The sequence below is a fragment of the Tasmannia lanceolata genome, unplaced genomic scaffold (assembly GCF_043159265.1).
Source record: "Tasmannia lanceolata isolate RefF3 unplaced genomic scaffold, GAP_Taslan_0.1 ptg000015l, whole genome shotgun sequence".
NCBI lineage: Eukaryota > Viridiplantae > Streptophyta > Magnoliopsida > Canellales > Winteraceae > Tasmannia > Tasmannia lanceolata.
Genome location: NW_027518692.1, coordinates 64,069,666 through 64,091,512, shown reverse-complemented (window position 1 = coordinate 64,091,512; position 21,847 = coordinate 64,069,666). Strand labels below are relative to the sequence as shown.

Genomic DNA, 21,847 nt, shown 5'->3' with positions numbered 1-21,847 from the left:
AAGTCAGCCAACCCTATTTAATTTTGGGGTTGAGGCCTTGGGCATCCCGACCAGACCAAAACCCAACCTCTGTCTCCTAATTTCATCGTCATTTCTTAGAGTAGCTGTTTTTTTATTGTATTTTTATGTTGGACTTGATTTGGAAAAGGAAAAATTGCTAATGATTTAGTACATCAAAGTACGAGAAATGCCTACGGGGGACACATTTTTGAAAAATTGTTAAAGAGTTTTGATAAGCCCCTCTTGAGAGTTTGATAACCTCATTTTGAGGGTTGATAACCCTCTTTTAGAGACTTGATAACCCAATTTCGTCCCTCTCTAACAATTTTTCAGAAGTGTGTCCCCTGTTGGCATTTTCATATTTTGATGTCTCCCATTGACAATTTGCCCTTCGGAAAAAAACAGGTATAGATGGATTTGGTTAGGGTTGAGAGATTTAAGGCGTTGGTTGGGTAGGGTTGGGTCTGAGGGAACACCATCTTGGGTTTGGGCTAGGGTTGACCTTAATCCCTTTCAACTCGAACCTAGCTCCACCCCTAAAAGTTATCGAATTACCGAGAAATCATATAGTGGCTGCTGACGAATGCATTGGGAATGATATTTAACACATCTTTGACAATATACTCACAGAAAATGAGTACTTTTTTTTTTATCAAAAAGTGTGTAAAATGATAGAAAATATCATTCCCAGTGCACCTTAAGGGTGCAGAGAGAGAGAAAAAAAATTCAACCACTTTGATTTTTATCCCGATCAAACTCCTATTTTTTACTTTTAACTTAGATTAAAAATCAAGGTGGTTGGTTTTTTCTCTCTATCCGCCCTCTGTATGTAAAGGCCGGCCCCCCATATCATTTCTCATTAAAAAAAAAAATCTCATTAAAAAAAAAAGAAAGAAAGAAAAGAAGAGAACCAAAGTTAAGGTTAAGAAATTCCTGGCCATGTGTCGTCGGGGGCCCCACTTTTGGCAGAATTGCGGAGAGGAGAGGTGAGTCGACCTACGAACTTACGCACGTCTCTGGTCACTCACTAAAAGGTCAAAACCCTTGTTGTTTCCAAATCAGATCCTGTATCAAACCCTAGCCCTGGTGGAAATGAAGGCGGTGGTGATGACCAATCCCGGGGGTCCGGAAGTTCTAGAAGTTGATGAAGTGGAAAACCCTAGAATGGGAGACGACGAGGTTGTGATAAAGGTCGCAGCCACGGCGTTGAACGGAGCCGATATGCTGCAGAGAAAAGGATCGTATCCTCCTCCCAAGGGAGCGAGTCCGTATCTCGGCCTCGAGTGCTCCGGCACCGTCGAATCCCTTGGAAAAGATGTTCGTCGCTGGAAAATCGGTGATCAGGTTGCTTTTCCTCCTTTTCTTCTCTTCCTTTTTGTTGAATTTCCTTGTTTATGTTAGAAGAAATTGGGGATCATTGCAATGCTACGGTTAACAATTTGATTTTGATGCTTGTTGAAAGCATATAATTATAAGAAATGCAGCGATGAAATTATGCTAACAAAATTGAGTTGTGATATGATGCATGACCCTAATTTCCCTTAAAAGGTCCATTTAAAAGCCACAAGTCGTAGGCTTGGAATTGTCCGATGGGAGAGAACTTGGGTGCGTGCCCAATCCGTAGTAACTAGTAAAGCCTATCAGATAAATTGTTCGGTTGATTGAACAAGTGGCCCCACAGCTACTTCTGCCTGCTCATATTTTTTCAAGGAAAATGTAGTCATACATCATGTAAAAAACCCTATAAAATCCGCTGCTATAATTTGTAAGGTACTATAACAATTCAACAGAAAGAATTACTCTTTATACTAGGGAGTTCTTCTCTTATGTCCTGCATTTGCCATTGTTCATATCTAACTCATTTCATAAGGGAATGGAGTTCGTAGTCTTATTATATCATACGTTGTGTTTAAATTATCAGACAAGGATACCTGATCCATGCCTTACCCATGCTATAAGTTGGGGTCTGTTATGTAGATATGGGTGTGGGAATCAGATACTGACATACTGTGGGGATCTAGCATGGCGATCCTCAGAGTTAAAGAAATCTTAGGATATGGATATGGAAAGGAGTCGACATGAGTGCAGGATCTTGGTAAGGATTCTTTTGTTTTTTTTTTTCTTTGGAAATGATAATAATTTATTAATAGGAAGAAAAAGGCCCACGAGCAAGGGGGTCAGGAAACAAGAACATAGCAAAAAGAAACAGACATCTACCACAAGCGAGAGTCAAGAAGGAAGACAGTAAAAAATCTCCACCGTCAGCCTATCAACACCAGAGCGATTTGGATGGTCCACCTCTCCTTTAGCCGCCGACATCTGAACATGCTGGAATCGGACCGAGTGATCCTCCACTAGGTCCAGAATCTCCTCAATCATATTTGCATATCTCCATGGGTGAGGGTGACTCCGGTCCATCCATTTAATAATGTTGAGCAAATCTCCCTTCACGTTAAGATTTGTCTGTGATCCTTATACCCTATAATATTGCTCACACTTCTGCCTCAATGGAATCTTTGAATCCAATAGGGCCAGAAAAGGCACAGCTGATCTAACCTATCTCACCTTTAAGGACCTTCAATGCCAGCCGGCCCAGGGTTGCCCGTGATAGAGCTATCGAAGTTTAACTTCAGCCATCTGAGTCAGAAGTGGCCGGAAAGTGCCCATATTATCCTTATTGGGTCATGTTGAGTCGAGTAGTCCACCCATTTTGAAAGATTCTGGTTTCATAGGTTGGGGCTGAGCTTGTATAGCTGAAATTGATGGTGCTCTAGGAGCAAGGCTGCAATTCAACAATTTTGTCTCGGGTTAACTACCCTGAGAGTAAACTGAAATGGTGCATTTGGGTATGATTGAATAATTTTAAAGGGTTGAATGATCCTGCAAAGCTTCACCATAAGGTGAGCTATATATGTGGATATAGGGTGTGTTATTGTATATGACAATTAGTATGAGTTCTGTCTTTCAACAGTAAGCTTATAACCTGTGGTCATTCTGGTCCCTATATTATGAACTGGTAATGTGGTTGATCCTGTAGCTCAATTGGACAATGCTGTGGAGCAGCCTTGAGACTCATGGCTTCAGTTCCAGCTTACCATGGGAAAGAAAGAGTTTGTTTAGGAATCATTGATTTTTATTGGGAATGACGAGCTATTATATATCATCTGCATTGTTATAACTTGTAAAATGCTTTCAACAGGTGTGTGCTCTCCTTACTGGTGGAGGTTATGCAGAAAAAGTAGCTGTTCCAGAGGGCCAAGTCCTTCCGATTCCGCCGGGTGTTTCCCTGAAAGATGCTGCAAGCTTTCCTGAGGTGGCTTGTACGGTTTGGTCTACTGTTTTTATGATGAGTCGGCTATCTGCTGGAGAAACATTCCTGGTAAATCATTTCTGTTACACAATCTCACTTCTACGTATGATGCCTCATTTATGCTTCCTTTTTTTTGAATGGTAAAACTTTTGAATGCCTCATTTATGCTTCTTCCTTCATGTACAAAGTGTAATGTCAAAGTCTGATGGTTATGGACCACTAATGCCGCAGTGCTTGTAAAATTATTCCATTTGTAATTTTCATCAATTACAATAGTGGTGTATTATCAAAACTCTGTCATGAGCGCAAAGAGGTCTTCTCTTTGTTTCTTTAAGTTATAGGTTTTTTACTATCACTAGCTTTCTGAAAAGTCTAGAAGCATGAAGTGTTTTTCTCTTTACATAAATTACTTGCGATAACCTGAAGAATCTCAAAATATCTATCACCTATATGCCTTTCCCACAGAGGCAGAAACATGCCTACTAGTGTCTGACTTCAGGCATGAGGTGTCAGGCATGGTGATCCTGTAGGGGTGTAAACGGATCGAATTCGAATCGGATAGTGCTATATCCGAATTCGAATTCGTTTAAAAAATTCAGTATCCGTATCCGAATTCGACGGATGATTAAAATTTGTTACCGAATTCGCATCCGACGGATATTGTTTGAATTCGGATATTATCCGTATCCGTTTATCCGGATTCAAATCCGAATTCGAATTCATAAACGGATATCCGAATTCGAACGTATCCGTTTATCCGGATTCAAATCCGAATTCGAATTCATAAACGGATATCCGAATTTAAATCCGAATTCGAATTTAGTGTCCGAATCCGTATCCGAATGTCTGAATTCATATATCCGAATGTCCGAATTTGTATCCGAATTCGAATTCGAATAACCAAATATATATTATCCGAATCCGAACACCTATTATAAAGAAGAAATTACAAACATACAATTCAAGTATTTACAGATACCACTCTGAAATCATTTAAAAGAAATTACAAACATTCAGTTCAAGAAGAAATTAATAAAAGAGGAGGATTCAACCACTCTAAAAAAAAGAAAAAGATTACAGATACCCCTGGGCGGCTGCGCCCATCACTTCCTTTAGCACAACATTGCATTCTAATCCAGTAATCCTCAATGGAAATCATCAAATCAATATAACAAAAAAAGTAGCAGTTCAAGTGTTCAACCATCAAAACTCAAAGGGTCCACTCTCAAAACACATAAAGTTGCAAAACATGCTCATGTCAAACTACTTGGATCTTTGCCTCATGGCCCTCATCTTTCGGCGCTTCCTCTTGAGCCTCCTCATGTGCTTCTTCTTCCACTGCAAAAATTATCAGATGCCACCATTAGAGAAATCAATGGATAAAATAAATAGAACTTTTTCAATGAATGAAGACAAATCACAATAGCCATGAAGAAGTAACAGAGTTACTTATATATGAAATGAAAAAAGGGACAAAGCAGCTAAGTTGTGAGTGTGTGTGTGTGTGCGCGCGCACGAGAGAGAGAGAGAGAGAGAGAGAGAGAGAGAGAGAGAGAGAGAGAGAATAGTAATCATGATAACCGTCTGCCTAGAGAGAGAGAGAGAGAGAGAGAGAGAGAATAGTAATCATGATAACCGTCTGCCTAGAAATCATTAGGCATGAGCATATATATTATTCCATAAAATGAAAGAGGAAAGTGTTCCTGCGTACCTAGAGAGGGCTGTCCCAAGTAAAAAACAGGGCGAATATATCATTTCCCTATCCACAATCAATCACATTCAAAAGGCCCATCGTTCTCTAACATTATCTATTAACACTTTTAGTTTTTGAATCGATCTTTGGTTACATCTTACCGACCCAATTGCTAACATTAGGAATCATTCAATTGCAATTAATCATCAAAGGCTTCAATTTTCTGAAAATTAACAAATACAATGTCACCTTTTCATTCAGAATGATGCAATTGCCCTAGGAGACCCTCTAGAACTATCAAATTTGGGCATTTGATTCTCCAATGAAGCAATCAAGTGATATGGAAGCTCAAAATTAACCAAGTTCTGTAACCTAATCACACATTGAATAGTTAAATCTTTATAAATTGAATGCCATAGGAAATTTACATTTTTAATGTATTTAACAGCTTGAGAGGGGATTGGTTATGTCGGTGGCCCCTGAGCTGCACTTCTTTCTTGTGCAAGTGGGCTACCTTTTATCTTCATTCTCTCAAAATCCTGGAGTAAGTACTTACTATAAATTCCATCTGAAAACCATACAACATTCAAAACCTATTGCATGGAAAATAAATATGGAAGAACTGACCAACGAAAGAAAAATTAATTTACCATGAGCGAGAGGATTGGAAACTTCATATTGTTCCCTTTTCTCTTGAACAGAAGAAATGAAAAGGAAAATGGGTCAAAACAGTAAGTATAGTGATGGTGTTACTATTACGACCACAGTTGCCAACCATACTTCTTTGGTAGACAACTACATTAGTGAATTGAAGTCCTTTTTTTATTTTAGAAGTATGAAAGTTGGGTAAGGTCGTTCGTTTGCTTCTTTTTAATACACGTTTTGAGATGATTCTTCAAATGAGTTGTTCCTTTTGAACTTGACCCATCAAATTTTTTCTTGCAATGCATGCAAATGGCATCAATAACTCCACCACCCTTTACTTCCCTAGTAAATTCTGTCCATACAACTGATGTAGTCTTTCGACGCTTTAGTTCATTTTCAGGATTGGGATCGGAATCATCAGTGACAGGTGGGGGAACACTTCTACTAGGGGCATCGGTACTTGTATCATGATTAGGAGGTATGGTATTAACACCAACTGAACTAGGGGTCGTAGCATCAGCACTACTAGACACAGGAGTAGCCAAATTCTGAGGTTCAGACATTGTTATGTTGGGTAAGGTCGTTCTTAGCAGCCTAAAAGGCACAGAGTTGAGCACTACCCTGTTTCAGTAATTGCACTACCATCAACACAATTATTACCACTCTTAAAGATAATGAGAAACTAATCAAGATAATAGAGACAAACCATCTATGGACAGACCTAATAGACAAGGACAGGTTCATGCATTCCTTGAGTTATTCAAGCAAGCCTCATTATTATAGAGGATGTAAATTCAAATAGGATAGCATGCTCACAGAAACTTTTGTAGGAGCAATGATGAGGAAGCGAGACATGGAACATACTTGAAGATCTGCTAAACAAGAAAAGAGTATTTGCAATTGAAAATGCCAAATCTCTAGATGAAGGAGAGACAAATAAGTAAGCCTTGTCATTCTTTCGTTGCGTTGCTTAGAACGAGGGGTCTTCTCCGTATGGGTTTCACACCGTAGCAAGAAAAGGAACAAAATGAAAACGAAAATGAAAAGAGAAAAGGAACAACCATATTCACACAGTGGGCTTCACACAATCACACCCTAGCAAAAAAAAAAGAAAAGAAAAAGAAAAAGCCCAAAAAAGAAGCTTCACCCACTTAGAACTTAGAAGGTGAGAGAACAAAGTGTTTTTCTTCTCCGATCTGATCCCTCTCTCTCTCGCGCTTGGTTGTGGGGCCAATTGGAGGCTGGGATGAGGTGGGAATGCCGGTGGCGAAGTCGGCGGCGGCGAGAAGATAGAGGGAGACGAAGAAAACCCTAGCAGACCTCTTTTTAGTGTGTTTCTGTGTTTGTATAATTGTGTCAAAAAAGCCCTAGACTCCCAGTCAATATTAATACGAATGATATATTTCGCCCCCTTTTCTTCCCCTGGCAGCCGACTCCCTCTATTAAAATGATATATTTCGCCCCCTTTTCTTCCCCAGGCAGCCGGCTCCCTTATTTAAAAAGTATTGTATGGAGAATGGGCGGTATGGCCACACTATAGGATGATCCAAACCGTCCATGTGATGCCACAAAGAAAATCGGCTAGCTGATTGCCTGGTTACACCTAAATTCTAGGTACATGTTTGGTCTAATTGGTTTTATGTGAATTTTTATTTTTAGGGAAAAATACACTTAGCCCCCTGTGGACCTGTGGTTTTTGACACAATCAACTTAACCCCTAATGTTTAAAAAGTTACAAGTAGACCCCCTGTGGTTTCAATTTGTATAAGGTAGGCCCCCTCTTTTGAAACAATATCAATGCTAATAAAGACCCCATACTCCCCTCCAAACCCCATACCTGAATCCAAACACTACCAAAAACACAGTGGGCCCACATTAGTTGGACGATCCAAAGCGTTCATTTGATGGGCCCTGACGTAGATAGGGTGTGCCAAAAAAATCAGCTCCATAGGATCATCCTAATCCTTCAATTTGTGGACGAACTGTTAACTGAGGGGGTCTACCTTACACAAATTGAAACCACAGGGGGGTCTAAGTGTAACTTTTTAAACATTAGGGGTTAAGTTGAATGTGTCAGAAACCAAAGGGGTCTAAGTGTATTTTTCCCTTATTTTTGTACGTGTAAACATAACTACATTGTGTATTTGTGTTACATGTATTATGTATACCAAAATATTTCTATAGGATGATCCTAGCCCGCCGATCTATAGGATCATCCTATGGAGATATTTTTTGGGAACAACCTATTTACGCTGTGTCCCATCACACGGACAGTTTGGATCACCCTATGCTGTGGTCCGTACAGTACTTATAGAAAAATATGGGACTATAAAGGCTTACACCATATAACACTAGCCGGAGGAACACTATCTTCCTCTATTTTACGGGACTATAAGGGCTCACTCTATTATGGAAACCTTAATTTTTGGTGAACAACCTATCTATGTTGTGTTCCATCACATGTAAGGTTTGGATCATCCTATGATGTGGTCCGTACAGTACTTTTTGAAAAATACGGGCTTACACCATATAAAATCTCATTTTATATTTTCTTTATATGCTTTTCCACAAAGTTACACTTACAAGTTTACAACAATCCAAACAGGGCCAAGCTAGTTAACTTTAAGATAGAAATAAATTAAATAATTAGCCCTCCAAGGCTCCAAGTAACCATATTGGCATATTCATTTAATTTCCCTCTAGAATGTGAAGAGAAAATAAATTTCACGAAAAGTGTTTCTATTGTAGCTATTTTGGATTTATTTCTAGGAAAATTATTTCTATCAGAATTACTTTAAAGAAAATTGCCTCTATCTAAAGTTCGTGTATGGATTGTTAAAAACTTGTAATTTTGTAGAAGAGTTTGGAAAGGAAAAACATTTGTAATATTTGTTAAAAGAAACTTCTTAGCAACTATTTAAAAAAAACTGGACTCTTGGTATTACGTGATTCTTAAGGACTATTTACCAATTATTTTGCAAATTAGGGAGTTATATTAAATAAACATTAAAATGTAAATATATATATCGATGGCAAAAATGTAAATTTAATTATATTTGAGGTGTTCCTCCGGCAAAAATGTAAATTTTATTTGATGATATTATTAATAATAAATATTAATAAAAGTAAAATGATTCAGGATACGGATTCGGATACATATACGGATTCGGATATATGGATACAGATTCGGATATACAGATACGGATATTCAGGATATTCGGATACGGATTCGGATATCCGGATCCGGATCCGAATCCTGATATTCGGGATAAACAGATGTACTTCTCGGATTCGGATGTTAAACGGATCGGATGTACCATTTACCAGATTCGTATCCGCTAAGAGCCGGATATCTCATAAACGGATTCTGATAATATCCGCTTGAAACGGATTCGGATAATATTCGCTTTAAACGGATTCGGATGCGGACAGTAATCGGATTTTTGAATGTCCATTTACAGGCCTATGATCCTGGAAAACCTGACACATTTGCGCAGTTATATAATAATATCTTATATGATTTTTTGTTCATAAAAGATACGATAAAGGAATATGTATCTAGGCTAATATAAACAAATTAAAAGTCTCAAGCGGTTTATAAATAACACCACAGACCTGAAAACAAAATTTTCTACCAGCCCTAATGCCCTATGGACAACTGCCCTGAATACATCTCTGGCTTGTCTATCCTGATTTTTATTTTATTTTTTTAAATTTTTTGAATGATTGCTTTTCTATCTTGATATATTAGGCTGCACAGATTCTTCTAAGCCAGCAAAGTACCCGTGTTCGCATGTCTTGGACTCTGACACTCCATGCACTCTTTGCCTTTTCTGCATCTTTTTCCCTCTGACTTGTGCATCATCTCAGTTTACGTTTACCATGTGTTTTGAGTAGTGCAGTGGGATGCTTTATATGTAAGTGTGCTTCATAAATAGAACATATCGATAAGTTTTATCAATTATAACATTATTGCTTAATAAAATATTATCTTTAAAAAATACTTTCAAATCCTAGAGTCCTGCTTTTTGGGATTGGCCATATGCAATTCCCCGTACTTACATAGGTACATGTGTGTCTAACTGAATCATAGTTTAATTTCAGATTCATGGGGGATCTAGCGGAATTGGCACATTTGCTATTCAGATTGCTAAACAACAAGGAGCGACGGTATTTGTCACAGCAGGTCTGATAGCATAAAAAATCTCTCTCAACACATACACACTTCTATTTGATAGATGATTCTTATTTAGTTAAATCTAGCTTATCAGGAAGTGAAGAGAAATTAGCGGTTTGCAAGGATCTCGGTGCCGATGTCTGCATCAATTATAAGACCGAGGACTTTGTTGCACGGGTAAAGGAACAAACTGCAGGGAAAGGTCAGTTATCTAGCCGTACTGTGTAATACTTAAATCATGATCTCGAACTTTAACATTTTCATTGACAGGTGTTGATGTAATACTGGACAATGTCGGGGGACCCTACTTCCAACGAAACCTTGACAGCTTAAACCTTGATGGAAGGCTTTTTATCATTGGCTTTATGGGTGGCACAATTACAGAAGCAAACCTTTCATGTCTTCTTGCAAAGCGACTTACAGTGCAAGGTATTATGGATCTTATCAGTTTCTGAGTTAGGGTTTTAAGTCTCTCTGTTTGATTGTCCAGGGATAATATTAAATTCAATTAAAGTACCATAGTTCGCTGTTGAACCCAAAAATTCTTCACTGAGCAGTTCTACTGAACAGGTAACCAAACCTCTACACTTCTGGATTAGGTAGCCTAGAGAAAAACATGAGTGACTATCCTGCTGATGAGTGGATTGACATTTTGATGTTAATTTGTATACATTTTTTGGACTTTGTTTTTGTGTTCAATGCGTGGTCTAACTATAGTTGTATATGCACATAAAGCTGCGGGCCTGAGGACTAGAAGCACAGAAAACAAAGCAGTGATAGTCGGCGAGGTGGAGAAGAATGTTTGGCCAGCAATTGCGAGTGGCAAGGTGAAGCCCATGGTTTACAAGTCTTTCCCCTTGTCGGGAGCATCGGAGGCTCACAGGCTAATGGAAAGCAGCCAGCTTATTGGAAAGATACTTCTCATTCCATGATATTGCCCTTTGGTAGGGTAGATTGCATGCTTTTCATATCTGTTTGTTCTGCAAATGGAGTTCCAATAAGAGAAGTTTACTTATTTACTTAGAATTTTGTTCGTATTGTAAGCACCGGAGAATGGGTGTAAGCCCTTGAGGCCTTGTTTGTTTATAGTCTAATAATCAGTTTCAGACTCACAATCGGTTCTCAAAATCCAAAACAACCAGGGCCTTAGTGCATAGAATTTGAAGTGAAAAGATTATGGAAATTTATGAGGACATGGATGCTTGTAGCAGAAAATGGGATCTTTCTTAGGTCTTTTAAGTTGGAAAATCGGGCATCAAACCGCAAATCTTCATGCTGGTTCTTAATTTGACACAAAGTGATTATGTTATGTTTGATTTGAACTGATTCATTTTTGGGGCACATACCATTGACACCTATAGTGCAACTTTAGTAATGTAAGGAGTGCAACTTTAGTATTGTAAGAAGGCGGGGACAAGGATGTAGTAAATATGACTAGACAGAAGGTACCTAAGAGGGATATCTTTCGCTATCTTGGTAGCTTGCCTCCGGAGTTCTGTGTGATCGTAAAATCTCTACCAAGTTGAAAGGAAAGTTTTATAAGACAACTGTGAGACTTCTCATGTTGTATGGCTCAGAATGTTGGGCCATCAAGAAGCAACATGTGCATAAGATGAGTGTAGCAGAGATGCATGTCCTTAGTTGAATGTGCGGCCACACAAGGTTAGATTGAATTAAAAATTAAGACATCTGTAAAAAGGTGGGGGTGGCACCAATTGAGGATAAGATGAGAGAGTGTCGCTAAAGATGGTTTGGACATATACAACGTAGACCTTTGGATGCTCCAGTGAGAAGAAGTGACTCGTGCCAAGTTGATGGAGTAAAAAGAGGAAGGGGCAAAATACAAATAATGAATCCAGAGCTACTTTGGTATTGCTCCTGGATCAGAATACAAATAATGAATCCAGAGCACATGGAGCCATCTCGTTATCTTCATGAACTAGTATGATCCGGGCGAGATAGAACTTTGAAACCGGCACCCCCTATCCTAGCAAGAGTTGAAAATCTCTTGACAGGGTATCTATGGGCAATGCCCATTAGACCATAAGGAAGAAACCCATCCCCCTCCCCCCGAGCTTAGGTATCATATACGCCCCCAAAATAAAGAGCCTCGAGTACTAGAAGAAAAGCACCTATACCTAACAAGATTAAGTGAATACCCAAAATTGTGGTCATTTTATTTGTATCTTTTCATACATAACCGAAGAATGGAAAGGATTCTTCAAGAGTCTCAGGTCCGAGAAGTGCACAACTTGGGTGGAAACAGTGAGGAAAGACTTGAGGGCTAGGAACATAACAAAGAACATGACCCTGGATAGGATAGAATGGAAGAAAATAATCCATGTAGACAAACCCAACTAGTGTCAAGAGTAGAATTAGTCATTTTGAGCCGGGTAGTTCCTTCCACCTTCATGAAATTTTCTAAAGGATTCATTAGTCGACCCCAACTAGTTTGGGACAAAGGCATAGTTGAGTTGAGTTGAGCTGAGTATACCATTGACACCCATGAATCTAGGCAGCTCCACCCATGTCAATTTGTATTACTTGGATACACTTTCACACTTTTACATAGACAAACAAAACTGACATGGGTGGAAGTGTTGGAGTTTATTTAAGGTTGGCAATGCCAAGCCGGAGAGAGAGATAAAAAAATTTTGTATAGGAATCCACAAAGAAACGTTACAATTGAACAAAATGCACAGCGAAGATCATATCCATATCATTTTGCATTTCTCAGCAGTTCCCCTTTAAATGTTTTTTTTTTTTTAGAATGGGAAGTCTCCCTTTAAATGTTGAAGAAAAAAAAAAAAGGGTTCTCTTCATAATCGTTTTGAGGAAAATGACTTTGTAAAACAGACAATTCAACTGTTCAGTTTATCACTCGGCTAAGTTATCTCATTGCCTTGTTCGTTGTGGATTTTGCAAAGTGATTTTGAGTCAAAAACTTATTATTGGACTCAAAATTGTATTTAATCTTTAGTCTAATTATCAATTTTGGACTCAAAATCCAAAAACGAACAGAGCCTAAACCTTGCCTATTTTGGCAAAGGTTCTTTCATGATCTCTTGAAACCTGTTTTTTGGTTGATCCTGGTCAACCACCGGATTAGTGAGTTCACAAGTTTTCAAGAAGTGAGGGATTTCATTTTTTTTTCATCTTATTCAAAAGTCAAATAGAGTGAATACAAGGAAGAATCATATGAAGTGTATCAATATAAGAGTAGCCATATGAATGTATGAATGTTCATCGAACAGTTTTTTGTTAAAAGCACATTCATGCAGGCCATTACAATTTACTAATGAAAGAAAAGCTGAAAGCAGAAGAAAAGCTCGAGAAAAGCTATCAGTGAGAAGAACAGGCTATCAATTAAAACATCTTAACTGCAAGACCGGCATCAAAATGTACAAAACACGTAATTTTTATCACACGAACTCCGAAGTGGGAGTGACATTCTGAGTAGAGTATTCATGCAACTAGACACTGCATAGTGCTTCCACTGCAAGGGTTTTCACAAGGCCAGGGCAAGGATCCCCAAATTTGAGTGTGGAAACAGGAATTGAACAACTCTCAAGGCCAATACATGCCTGTAAAATCGAACCAAAACATGTATGAGATAAACATGGAACATCGGTAAAACAAATGCACAAGGAGTATTTGGCAATTGACTCGGTCAGTCGACATCATAGAACCATTTTCAGATGGAAGAACCATACACTTTTCTAACATGAACTAGGTACACAGCACGAGCAAACAAATTATATATGCACTACTAGCAAGCATCTGAACAGACTGGCTGACTTTTCTGCACTGGTTGATTTTCTTGTGTGCACAGATAAAAATTATTGCCGTCTTTCTACATATAATCAGAGAAGTTCAAACTGCATCAAAGAATGGAAACCTCACATTCTAAAAATGGGCCATGGGTCAATAACTAAATTTGTTTTGGCTTTCAAAACAAAATTGTCTTGACTAGGCAAGAATATGGGATTCAAAAGGTACTACTGTGCAATGAAAGGTATTTTTATACCTCCTGAATAACTGAGAGAATATTGTCGGCACTGCAAATGCCATGATTGAACTTTCCACACTGTCCTTCAGGAGTTCCAAAGCTTGCAAAGTTAATGGAGGCAATTCTCCATCCTTGCTCGCAGATCAGTCTGACTTCTGGGCTTAGCATGGGGTTGAATCCAGAGTTCGGTGTCCAGTAATCGACCGGCGGAGGGTCTGATTCCGATATATGTGCACATACCTCTTGACCTGTTCTAGTTGATATAGTGATCTTTGAGGGATCACCACCAAGTTATTCATGGAGAACCAGTAGATTCTCACCAGGATACACCCAAGAACGTGGGACGTGGTACCTGAAACATGATTGTGCCGTTAAATATTTCAACTAAATATTCTATCCTACTAATTTGCCAACAATATTTTGCTTTGAAAATCGTGGATGATACCCATAATATCCAATCACATGTGCATCTGAAAGTACAAACTTGGGCAAATATTAAAGGAAATTGTTCTGAAGTTACAAGTGAGTTCGTGTATGACAAAATTCTGGTCCCAAAAGCAAATCTCTTGCACCGTCCCGGCTCACCACCATGCATGGAAAATCATGGATGAACCAACCTCACCGATGGATACGCCCAACCATGGATAGCCTACCGTCCAAAAATATCACCATCCGAGCTTTGAACCACCTTTATCTTTTTAACACCCAATTTATGAAAGGGACGATTACAAAACTAAGAACCAGTAAATGTTATCTTACAATGTTTGAGCAGGTTCACCACATTTCTTTAGGCATTTAGATGCATCATACGACCCTCGGTAGTCACAATTTTGGGAGCACCCAGATGTCGGTGAAAGATAAGCAGGCCAATATCGCCCTATACTTTGTCCGTTAACCCATGCTTGACCCTTGCCCATGCTAGCAAGATTTAAAGCCAATGGTCCACTCCCCTCTGGTGCGATGAATGTTGTCTGGGAATGGCAGAACAATCACTTATTACGGAAATCAAGTTCGGTAAGCAAATGATATGGCAGAATAAAGTAATTACTAAGTTGGATCATTGGGAACCATAGTCATTAAGATCCCATACAACCTTAATCCTGCATGGAAACAAAACATAAGATTCGTTTCCAACACACACAACAATGAACAGAGATGAGAGGGAATTGCAAGTATATTCTAAGAGTCAGATCTTCCATTACTACAGTCATGTTGTTGAATATTGTCAATCCTAGAGATATAATGATGAGATACACATATATAAAATAGTTAAGTGTTGACCCAAAGGACAAAATGCCCTTTTATTGTAGAAAATCTCATAGGAGATCTGTTTTGGTCCTCATAAACTAGTTGTCAAGCAATTGGATCCACTTTTGTTTTCTTGATCCAAATCCTTTCTTGAATTGCTATGATCAAGCTTAGAGTTGTGATTTATACCTGAAAGGGATTTAACTTGAGGAATAAGGAGTCAGAGCCAACTGCAAATCACAGTCTACCCCAATATTTCCTATTCAAAAGCATGGTGGCATACATTTTCCTGGGTTCCCTTGAAGAAAAGATTGTGTAAATTAGTTTGAGGGTCTTGCTGGACCAATTTATTACCCATTTATGTGCCTGATGACATGGACACATGAGACAATGTTTCTAAGACCGCAACCCTGGCAAACACGAGACACCAACATGTCCACACAGTTATGTGATAATGTTGAAAGATATATTACGAGATAAATATAAGATCATGAAAGTAGAAAATTATCTATTTAAATAGGACTTATTGCAACTATAAAGGTATTAACCAATACCAAAGAAACAAAAAGAAAGGGTTCATCAAGATTTTTCTTTTCTTCTCAAATAGCCACGTGATATGTTGATGTATGTGTCCAAGACAGTTGTGTTTGGCATAGCAACTTTTCAAAAGTGGAGAACCTTTTTTTATTGAAACAGTGATCAGATTTTATAAAAAAACAAAGCATGAAATAGGAAACAACAGAAAAAAAATACACGGGCATTCCTTCAGCCTCACTTGAATCCCCTTCCATTTCAAATGGCCATAGAGCTCGTGAGTAAACAGCCTAAAGCCAGTGAGCGGTGCCATTCCTTCAGTCTTATTTCAATCTTTCCTTAAGACCAAACCAGAATTGGCGAGAGTTATGTCCTCAAATTGATCTCTAAGCACCCCTCCAATACCAGCTGGGACCGGGTTTGTTAAAGTATAAAAGATTAAATACTGCCTTTCTCCAAAAGCTTGAGCTATTGGAGAAGTTGGTAAGTTAACATGGTATCAAAGCAAATGCCTGGGTTCAAACCTCCTTGATAGCAAAATCCACATGCAATGGCTAAACCCAAAAGTGGGGCCACATGTGCCACGTGTAGGCCAACCCTAGAAAGTGGGGCCACACGTGAGGGGGAGTGTTAAAGTATAAAAGATTAAATACTGCCTTTCTCCAAAAGCTTGAGCTATTGGAGAAGTTGGTAAGTTAACAGGGTTACCAACAGCAGCACCATCAAAGTTTAGCTTGAGAGTGCTAGGTCTGAGGGTTTCCACCTACCTTTCTATTTACCTTTACCCACTATCTAAAACAATCTCCGACCACTTTAGATACAAGTCTTAAACGGAATAGCGCTTGAAATCCTTTCTCATGGCGGTGCAACAACAAAGATTCCTTTTGATTTCCACGGACACTTCATTAGGGGTGGACCTCTTATTGTCAAAAGTTCTTTGATCTCTCTTTCCAAATCACCCAAATAGCCACAAAAGGAGTAAGCATCCAGAGAGTACAACCCTTGTACCCCATGTGCCTAGACCACGTATCTTCCAAGAGGTCTTTAAAGGGGAGTGGGAAAAACTCATTGTATACCAAAAAGCATGAGGATCTAATGTTACACTCCTCTTGTAAAGTCACACTGGATGAAACTATGGTTGGATGTCACTTCATCCATCAAGGAAATGGCGCATCGATTTTCCAAGTGTATGTCCTTGAAACCAAGGTTTTAAATTTCGGTTTCAGGAGTAATTTCGGTCCTCACTGAAACCGAAATTTTAGCCGAAATCCCCAAAATTCAGCCGAAATTTGGTAGAAGCGATCGAAATGTCGGTATTTTGGGCCAAAATTTAGGCCAAAATTACCGAAATTTGAGTCGAAGTCGAAATTTTGATAATTTCGGCTGAAATTTTGTAAAGAAATAAAAAATTAATATTTTATCGAACACTTCGCCAAAATTGCTGAAATTTTGATGGCAATTTTGGATTCGGAACGTTTCGATTTCGGCTGAAATTTAAAACCTTGCTTGAAACTACTAACTAGCTACCTATATCCTTCACCATTTTTCAGAAAGTGGGGAGCCAAACAGATTCATGTAAGTTCTCATATTCAAGAAGTTCAATGATCCTATTTAAAGAAATTTTGAAAAGTGACTCCTGCAACATGAAAGACACTGTGCTTCCAATTCTCAAAGAAAATGACAGACCATAGTTACCAGGGTGGGAAACGAAACGTGAAACGGAAACATGAAACGCTTGAAAAAATATTGGGGGAAACGAGAAATGAGAAAAGAATAGAAAACCGTACGAGAAACTTCTTGGGAAACACATTAGAAGCGTTTCAGAAACGATAGAAAAAACACATATGAAACACAATGAAAACACAAAATATGTGGTTTTGTAGATTTAAATTTTGTTAATTTCAAATTTCTATTTGAATTTTTCTTATTTTTATTTTTTTCACAATATATGCTATTGTTTTCTTTTTTAATATCTATTCCACAATTTTTTATGTGTTTTCGAAAATGATTTTCGTAAGTTCCACATGTTTCTTACACGTTTCACGTGCGTTTTCTACGAGTGTTGCATATGTTTACCGTGCATTTCAATCATGATTTACATCAGTTTCTCATATGTTCCTATGCATTTCGGAAACATTTCTCCAATTTTTATCATATTTCAGAAATGTTTTTGAAACGTGTTTCCCACGTTTTAGGGGAAACAAGTTTCCCATCCACGAGAAACACGTTTTAGGGGAAACGGGTTTCCCACCCGCCCAAGGAGTTTCCGGCAACTATGTGATAGACTACAATCAAGAAGAGAGGCAGATGGCTTTATGAATCAGGCACGAAATTCTCTACTTGTTTATATCTTTAGCCAAAGTTAATCATTAAGCATGCCAAAAAGACATTCAAAGACTTCTGGAATTCTAAATCAATAAAAATTATAATTCATTGATGAGGAAAGGATATAGAGTATCTTGCACATGAAATATTTGGTGCAATTATGCCATTGTCATTGGATATGTAAATTGGGCATGGATATGTACGTTTTAGAAACAGCAACGTCATGATGTGCAATATACTTTTTTCATACAACTATATCAAAATTTTGAAGTAACAAAAAACAAGGAAAATAGAAACAATAAGATGATAGTCACCCCCTTGTTTTGATAAATACACCCCTGTTTTAAACTTCACTCATTGGTTGTTGACAGCTTGTTGTTGTTGTAAACTGTAAGAGGGTAAGAGAAGTTTAAAATCAAGAAGGGAAGGTATCTATCAAAGCAAGGGGGTGCATCTATCAGTCACACAGAAAATTCGCCAAAAAAGGTTAGTTTCCACAAAAGCCAAGAACCATGTCCAGACCAAGGAAGCAGGGTTCTCTACTAAGAAGGGGGAATCACTACTATTTTTATTGTCCATTTACTTAAGATTTACATGTAAATAAGGGAATACCCCCCATTTGAATCTATTAAAAATAGTTTCAAGACCCAAATCTAACAGGATAAAAAGTCAACTTTCCAATTCTAGTACAAAATTCCAAAAAAATGGGTCGGGTCTAAGGGTGCAACTCGGGTCGGATTGAGTCCAACCCGAACCCAACCCGAGTTCCAACCTGATGAGGTTCAACCCGACCTGACCCAAGGAACCCTTTTTCCCAACCCGATTGTTTAAGCTTACTTTTATAAAAAAAAATGATAAAAAAATGTCGCACCCCTAGTCAGGTAAAAATCTTAACTTCTAAACAATGGGGTATCTTTCCAATTTTAAAAATTCATAAATTCTATCATGTCCAAACTTATTAAATCTCAAAAGTCCAGTGAAACAACTCATAATTTTGTCTCTAAAATTTTTTCATCTTGTCAGGCCCCATTAGACTTGGAGATGCTTGGGTGATGTGGGTGGTTTGGTTAACTAGATTATTTAACAATATTTTGAAGTAAAGAAAATGGCTGATGAGTGGAGGACGAGTACATTAATACCTATTTATAAGAATAAAGGGGATATCCAGAGTTCCACCAATTACAGAAGAATTAAGCTAATGAGTTACACCATGAAGCTTTGGCAGAGGGTTTTTTTGCCAAGCTTCACCATCGGGTTCTGAACTATGGTTTCTAGCAGCTCCCAAGGAGGAGGAAGGGTGTTCCTTTGGATCTCCCAAGCCGGGGAGCTCTCCATTGAGAATGTTAAGAGCCTCAAAGCTGTTTCTATGAGAATTAACAATAGGCACCCCTCTAGCAGAGGAATGGGCTTCAGAGTGAAGGGAGGCTACTGGAATTTCAACAAGTTCAGAGTCTATAGAGCTGGGCTTAGAGGGAATGATCTCTTTAGACAAGATAGGAACTATTGATTTTTGAACTGGTCTCCACACATTTCTTGGTTGCTCGGCCGGCTTCTGAGGGAGAGGGGAACAATTCTCAGAGAGGTGGCTGAAATCTTTACAGTGAGTGCAGAATTTTGGTTTCCAATCATATATTATATTCTGCAGAATACTGGCAGAAGAGGTGCGAAGGGTTATAGCTTCGGGAAGAGGATCACCGGCCTTGACTTGGATGCACATTCGGGCATAATTCAAACGGGTTGCTTCAGCAGTATGAGTATCCATATAGAGAGGTTTGCCTATCATGCTCGCAATCCTGCTGAGGCAATGAGAACTCCAGAATTTTAGATGTAATCCAGGAAGGCGGATCCAAATCGGGATTTCTGGAAGGCTTTTCTTCTCCATGGAAGAATCTGGATCCCATCTCTGAAGAAGTAAAGGACGACCACCAAAATTATGAGATGTGTCTTCAAGAACTCTAGTACAATCCTCAGAAGATGAGAATTTGAATAGAAAAAAGCCATTTTCTAAAGTATAGAGCTGAAGGGATCCTTGAAGATGCCACTTGCGGCTGAGAGTTTCTCTAAGAGAGATGAAATATGGTCTCTTTCCAATGAAATAACCCACCAGACAGTTCACCCACTTGTTCTCCGAATCCACTGTTTCTTCATCCTTGAAGAGCAGCTCTAAGCTATCTATCTCTTCAGACTTGGGGGGGATAAGATTAAGCTTGGTGGGTACAGGAGGGGGTTGCTGAAATAGAGATTTCCAAGGGATGGAGGGATTCCCATCTCCTTGCTTATCCTTCAGGGAATTGATGGATCTGATACAAGCTGGCTGAAGGCCCAAGGGAGAGATTTGGTCTCTAAGAGGAGAACTACTCAAGCTGGCATTGGATACAGGGACATTTGCACATGTATTTTTTAGAGTTGAAGGGCAAGAATGATCTATGGGGCTGAGAGAAGCTTTCTCATAAAGACAAGGCACAACAGTGTTTCCTTTATTTCCGTCTGGGCTGATTGGGATAGGACAGGCCCGCTCTAAAGATGGAGGGCAGGAAGGAATTTTTTCCTTGGGAGACGAGGACACAGGAGTAACCAATTGAAAAGAAGCAGAAACATCAGGTGAGAATTCATACCTACTCAAATCCAACGCGTTTTTACTGCCAAGGGCAGCAACATTGGGACCAACATTTCTGCTTGCTGATAGGTCCATAGGATCCCTGACCTGCATCTCTCCCAATGCACTTGAATTGATCAAAGCATTTAATGAAAGGGAGGAGTCCTTTTCAAAGGGAATGACAGACTCGGATTCAGCATGGCCTTTTTCAGAGAGAACTGACAGTGAAGGGACAGCTGAAACCAGAGCAGGTTTGACCAAGGAAGTTTTGGCCAAAACCAGGCCATGGTTTGCAGAAACCGGGGAAGAGGTGGTTTCTAAGTGCAGGGAAGCGGTGTTGGATATCCTCCTTTGGATTTCACCCCCATTACCAGCGAGATCTTGCACAGGAGAGGGATCAGATGGTTCTATGTCCTGAGAGCTTAGAATATCGAGATCATCTTCAGAAGCCGCTAGAGCGGAAGATAATAGGCTTTCTTCCTCATCAATCTGATTTTGAAGAGAAACCTTTGATTTCTTCCAATTTCTCTTCTTCTTTTTTGAGTGCGAGCTGCTTTCATTTAAGGGAGATCGAGCATGGGAAGGAGGACGATCCTGAGAGAATAAGATTTCTTTTTCAATCTCCTTTAAGAGCTTCATCTTCTCATGCACCGAAGGATTGAGATTATCAAACTCTCCCTTAACAATGGAAGACCTGACCCTTTGAAGATAACTGGAAGGGCTGGGGGCGGAATCAATTTTGAGTTTGATCAGCTGAATGTAGGAGAGGCACTCGGTCTCTGAATCATTGGGACCTTCATCAGAAAAAGAGGCCATGGGAATCCAAGAATCTGAGCGTAGGAACACGAAAAAGGTAGAGCACAAAACCGATCAGAGCAGAACTGGGCTGAACTAAAACAGAGTCTAACCCATTGTGCCACTCCCTGAATGAAACCTTCCACTATCTATCCAGGATGATCTAACCTTCAGAAGAGACCCGCGCCCTCTTTTTGTTTGATGCTTATGCTTTTGTGCCATCTGTGACCACGATCGTTGTTTGTGTGAGTGTGTTTGTTATCTCTTCTTAGTTAGCCCGGGTTTGGGCATGTATTTTGCAGCTTAATTGTATCACTCTTTTCTATCAATATATCTGGTTGGGGTCCGCCTAACCCCAAATTACCCATCAAAAAAAAAAAAAAAAAAAAAAAAAAAGCTTTGGCAGAGGGTAATTGAGAATAGACTAAGAAAAGAGACTAAGGTGTCAGAGAATCAGTTTGGCTTCATGCTCGGACGATCGACTATGGATGATATATTATTGATTAGGCGGTTAA

The 21,847-nt window shown here is 39.0% G+C and overlaps 1 protein-coding gene and 1 long non-coding RNA gene across 3 annotated transcripts; one reads left to right on the top strand and one right to left on the bottom strand.

The window, feature by feature from the left end:
- Positions 1-884: 884 nt before the first annotated feature.
- On the top strand, positions 885-10,940 carry LOC143893021 (uncharacterized). Of its 2 annotated transcripts, none has more exons than XM_077397956.1 (6): positions 885-1,344; positions 3,200-3,379; positions 9,753-9,834; positions 9,920-10,027; positions 10,096-10,254; positions 10,561-10,940. In XM_077397956.1, exons 1-6 carry the CDS (start codon positions 1,093-1,095, stop codon positions 10,755-10,757), a joined length of 978 nt encoding a protein of 325 aa, XP_077254071.1. In that variant the 5' UTR covers positions 885-1,092; the 3' UTR covers positions 10,758-10,940. The 2 variants fall into 2 exon arrangements, 1 of the variants encoding a protein (XP_077254071.1); XR_013255679.1 differs by having other exon boundaries at positions 886-1,344; positions 10,096-10,395; positions 10,561-10,698.
- Positions 10,941-12,957: 2,017 nt separating this feature from the next.
- On the bottom strand, positions 12,958-15,292 carry LOC143846534 (uncharacterized). The gene is made up of 4 exons (XR_013234778.1): positions 15,272-15,292; positions 14,594-14,805; positions 13,853-14,186; positions 12,958-13,409 (listed from the first exon to the last, which is right to left on the bottom strand). It is a non-coding gene; the product is annotated as an uncharacterized LOC143846534 (long non-coding RNA).
- Positions 15,293-21,847: the final 6,555 nt, after the last annotated feature.

Bases quoted from the DNA above. Each gene is read 5' to 3' on its own strand.
- LOC143893021 (XM_077397956.1), top strand. From the start codon at position 1,093: ATGAAGGCGGTGGTGATGACCAATCCCGGGGGTCCGGAAGTTCTAGAA. The intron at 9,835-9,919 runs GTCTGATAGCAT...CTAGCTTATCAG, and splicing joins GACGGTATTTGTCACAGCAG to GAAGTGAAGAGAAATTAGCG. The intron at 10,255-10,560 runs GTATTATGGATC...ATGCACATAAAG, and splicing joins AAAGCGACTTACAGTGCAAG to CTGCGGGCCTGAGGACTAGA.